This window comes from Sinocyclocheilus anshuiensis, unplaced genomic scaffold (assembly GCF_001515605.1).
Source record: "Sinocyclocheilus anshuiensis isolate Anshui unplaced genomic scaffold, SAMN03320099.WGS_v1.1 scaffold322, whole genome shotgun sequence".
In the NCBI taxonomy this organism is placed as follows: Eukaryota; Metazoa; Chordata; class Actinopteri; order Cypriniformes; family Cyprinidae; genus Sinocyclocheilus; species Sinocyclocheilus anshuiensis.
This window is the reverse complement of record NW_015542366.1, coordinates 976,951-980,614: the sequence shown is the minus strand read 5'-3', so window position 1 is coordinate 980,614 and position 3,664 is coordinate 976,951. Positions and strand designations below refer to the sequence as shown.

The window sequence follows — 3,664 nt, the reverse complement described above, 5'->3', positions numbered from 1 at the left end:
ACATTATGTAAAATAAATTTCATTACAGCAATTACGCATGTTTTTACTATCTTTACAATAATTGTGTGATATGTATACAGTATGTATACTATATATATATATATATATATATATATATACATACACAGACACCACAAAATTGGTGGTAACTTTGTGCGATGCACAAATAGCTCTACTCACATGTAGCACAGATTCACATTTGATTCCAGTCGAGTTTAATGATTTTCCATAAAAATACATAGTGCACAAACATTTTTCAAATTAGTCCATTTTTAATTAGATTTTATTTATTTTATCAATATTTTGAAGTTCAAATGAAATGGAAATATACTTATAATCAGCCTTTCTTTTGTCTTGGCTGCCATCTTGAAGTATTGTTTTTTTTTTTTTTCTTCACATGGAGCTTGTCACAATGTAATTAAGATAAGGAAAGATTCTCTCTCTGTCCCTCAGTATGCTGGCATCAACATTGGTCCTGTCCACAAGAAAGACGTCATGAAAGCTTCCACTATGTTGGAGCATGATCCACAGTATGTATTCTGATTGATACATAATATATCTCCTCTTGTGAGATTGTTCTCCTAATCTTTCGCGCTCTCTTCCTGTAGGTATGCAGTGATCCTGGCGTTTGATGTGAAAATAGAGCGAGATTCTCAGGAGTTGGCCGACAGTCTCGGTGTGCACGTTTTCAGCGCTGAGATCATCTATCATCTGTTTGATGCCTTCACCAAATACAGAGAAGACTACAAGAAACAGAAACAGGATGAATTCAAGTGCGTTCTCTACTGCCCTCATCCTCCCCTTCTATTTTAATCATTGACATATACGGTAGTGTTCACTTTCTAGTTAATACTACAGTTAACTTTTATTCAACAAGGAATTATTCAAAAGTGTCATTGTCAGTAAATACATTTAAGAATTTCTCTGTCAAACAAATGTTGTTCTTTTAAACTTTCTATTCAGCAAAGAATCCTGAAAAATGTATCACAGTGTTTATAAAAAAAAATATTAAGCAGCACAACTGTTTTCTACATTGATAATAATAAGAAATGAAGACTGGAGTAATGGCTGCTGAAAATTCAACTTTGCATAACAGGAATTAGTTACACTTTAAAATGTATTAAAATAGAAAACAAATCGTAATAATTTACAATATTACTTTACAATATTGTTTTGTAACATTTGGATCAAATAAATGCAGCCTTGGTGAGCATAAGAGACTTCTTTTGAAAACATTATAAAATCTGGAAAACCAACCCCAAACTTATGAATGGTAGTGTACAATTTATCATTAACTCACCTGAGCCAAAAGTCATTTTACATAACAAACTAGACTAAATTCTTCAAGACTGTGGTTACAGTGGTTTCTTAGAAAAACATGTAGTTTCTCCCGAGTGTTTGCAGTCTGAATATCTGAAAGTTTTTCTCTTTTTCAGACACATAGCTGTGTTCCCCTGTAAGCTGCGTATATTGCCCCAGTTCATCTTCAACTCCAGAGATCCCATTGTCATGGGCATCACTGTGGACGCTGGAGTACTGAGAACGGGCACTCCTGTGTGTGTGCCCAGCAAAGGGGTGAGAAATTTAGAGAGTGCACACTTAAGCTCAACAGTGAAAGAAGCAGAGAAGCTCCTTTCCTCTACTGTCAGCTTTTACATTTTAACAGTTTATTTTAAGGTGAAATTTGTTTTGTTTGCATTCATTTGTTCCACTCTCTCTGTCTCTCTCTCTCAGTTTGTAGATATTGGCATTGTGACCGGTATTGAAATAAATCACAAGTCTGTAGAAAGTGCTAAGAAAGGACAGGAGATCTGTGTGAAAATAGAGCCAATTCCTGGAGAATCACCCAAGATGTACGGCCGACACTTTGAGGCTGTAGACATCATTGTTAGCAAGGTAAGCTCTCTCCCAACATCATGAAATAAAGCCACTGGAGCTCACATGATGCGTTCTTTTTGTTTCAATTATAATAAATTGTATTATAATTTTATATTTTAATTTGTGTTTGATAATATTTATTATTAATTTATTATAATATATAAATAACTTTTAAACCATAGTAATTTTTACTTTTGCCTTGGCAACTAATATACTAAAATTTTAAGCTGTACTAATATGACTCAAAACTAAAAATAAAGGGAAAAAAGCTAAATAGAAATATATATAAAAAAAAAACTACTACAAATGTTGCAGCACTATTCAAATGTGATTCAAATGTCTTCCTTTATTTCTTGCAGATCACCCGTCAGTCAATCGATGCTCTGAAGAACTGGTTCAGAGACGAGATGCAGAAATCAGACTGGCAATTAATCATGGAACTGAAGAAAACCTTTGAAATCATCTGAACACACCTGTGACTGACTGATCGTAGATCTAAACGACCCCCATGCACACATACAAATGCTATACGTTGTTCACTCCTAAAGGTCACTTGTGATTATGGAGTCATCAGTGTTGCTCATACATTTAAGGACATTTGTACTCAGACACAGCCTTGCACAGTCCTGTATTGAGGACTAGTTTCTCGTGTGCATGGGCGAACACTCACACCACTCCCCTTTTCTTCTCCAACTCTTTTTGGGTGGTGGGGAGTGTTGAACACAAAAAAAAAAAATGGAAAAAAAAAAGTGGGGGAAAAAAGTTTTTCTGTGAGAAACTGAAACTTTTACCACTGTTTTAAACAGTGACAGATGTTAGAAAATGTTAGACAACCTATACAATTATTCCAAACGTGCCTGTTCTTTCTGATCAATCCAGTTTATTTTTCTTTCATTTCATGGTATTCTCCTTAAAGTTCACTGTATGGCTGGAGTTAACTTGAGCCGCTGGTTTAGACCTGAGGTCTGACCTTAGATTTACACTGAGGTTTAAATCAAAAGTTATAAAGTGAAGTCAGTGTGGCTTTCGTGAATGACTGATGGAGATTTTGCTAGTATTTTAGATATCAAAAAACATTTACCTTATCAGTATTTTCATTTGCCCTGCTTTTTTCTTTCCTTTCTGGAGTGCAGTTCTTAAATGGTCCTTTTTAAAGCTATCCTCTCCCAGCCAGAAACGGACTCTCGTCCTCTCCCTCCCTCGAGTTTCCTTTGTGCCCACTGACACCTTCACCCAGAGTGTGTGAACTTGTATGAAAGGCCCGGCCCTTCCTCATTTTGAATATGAAATATCAAAGAAATTGACACATGAAAATCAACAATAAAGAGATGGCCTATTTATAGGTGATGTTCTTTCTTAAGTTTTGTTTTTTCGTGATAAATACACAGGTGAATCTTGAAAAATGTCAAGAAATGAAATAGACATTATATTTGGCATGAAGAAAAAGACACTATTTTTGAGCACCAGAAAGATATGATTTTTTTTTTTTTGCTCCAAAATGTCAAAAGCCGGCTATAATGTGGGAACACTCGTCCTCATTACTGATGTGAAAAAAAGAAAATATATATCTATATACACATCATGGTATACATGGTAGTGTTAGTTGTAGGCAATTTATGCTGGTTTTAATCATTAAAAAAATGTATTGATTGGATGGTTTTCAGTACTTCATTACAGCACATAGCATGTATATTAATACTATATTCATTTATGTATTGCTATATTACAGTAATGAGAGTTTGAGAGAGAATGTGCTTGATGTGAAAATGTTTAAAAATCCTAAAGG

At 34.5% G+C, this 3,664-nt stretch overlaps 1 protein-coding gene across 1 annotated transcript in view; it reads left to right on the top strand.

Annotated features, from left to right (window-relative positions):
• eif5b (eukaryotic translation initiation factor 5B) overlaps window positions 1-3,232 on the top strand; it is a 16,444-nt gene extending 13,212 nt beyond the window's left edge. The window contains exons 20-24 of the mRNA XM_016491065.1: window positions 454-530; window positions 609-773; window positions 1,437-1,575; window positions 1,735-1,896; window positions 2,238-3,232. Coding sequence (XP_016346551.1) covers window positions 454-530; window positions 609-773; window positions 1,437-1,575; window positions 1,735-1,896; window positions 2,238-2,345 — 651 coding nt within the window. The 3' untranslated portion in view covers window positions 2,346-3,232. The remainder of the gene's footprint in view (window positions 1-453; window positions 531-608; window positions 774-1,436; window positions 1,576-1,734; window positions 1,897-2,237) is intronic.
• Window positions 3,233-3,664: the final 432 nt, after the last annotated feature.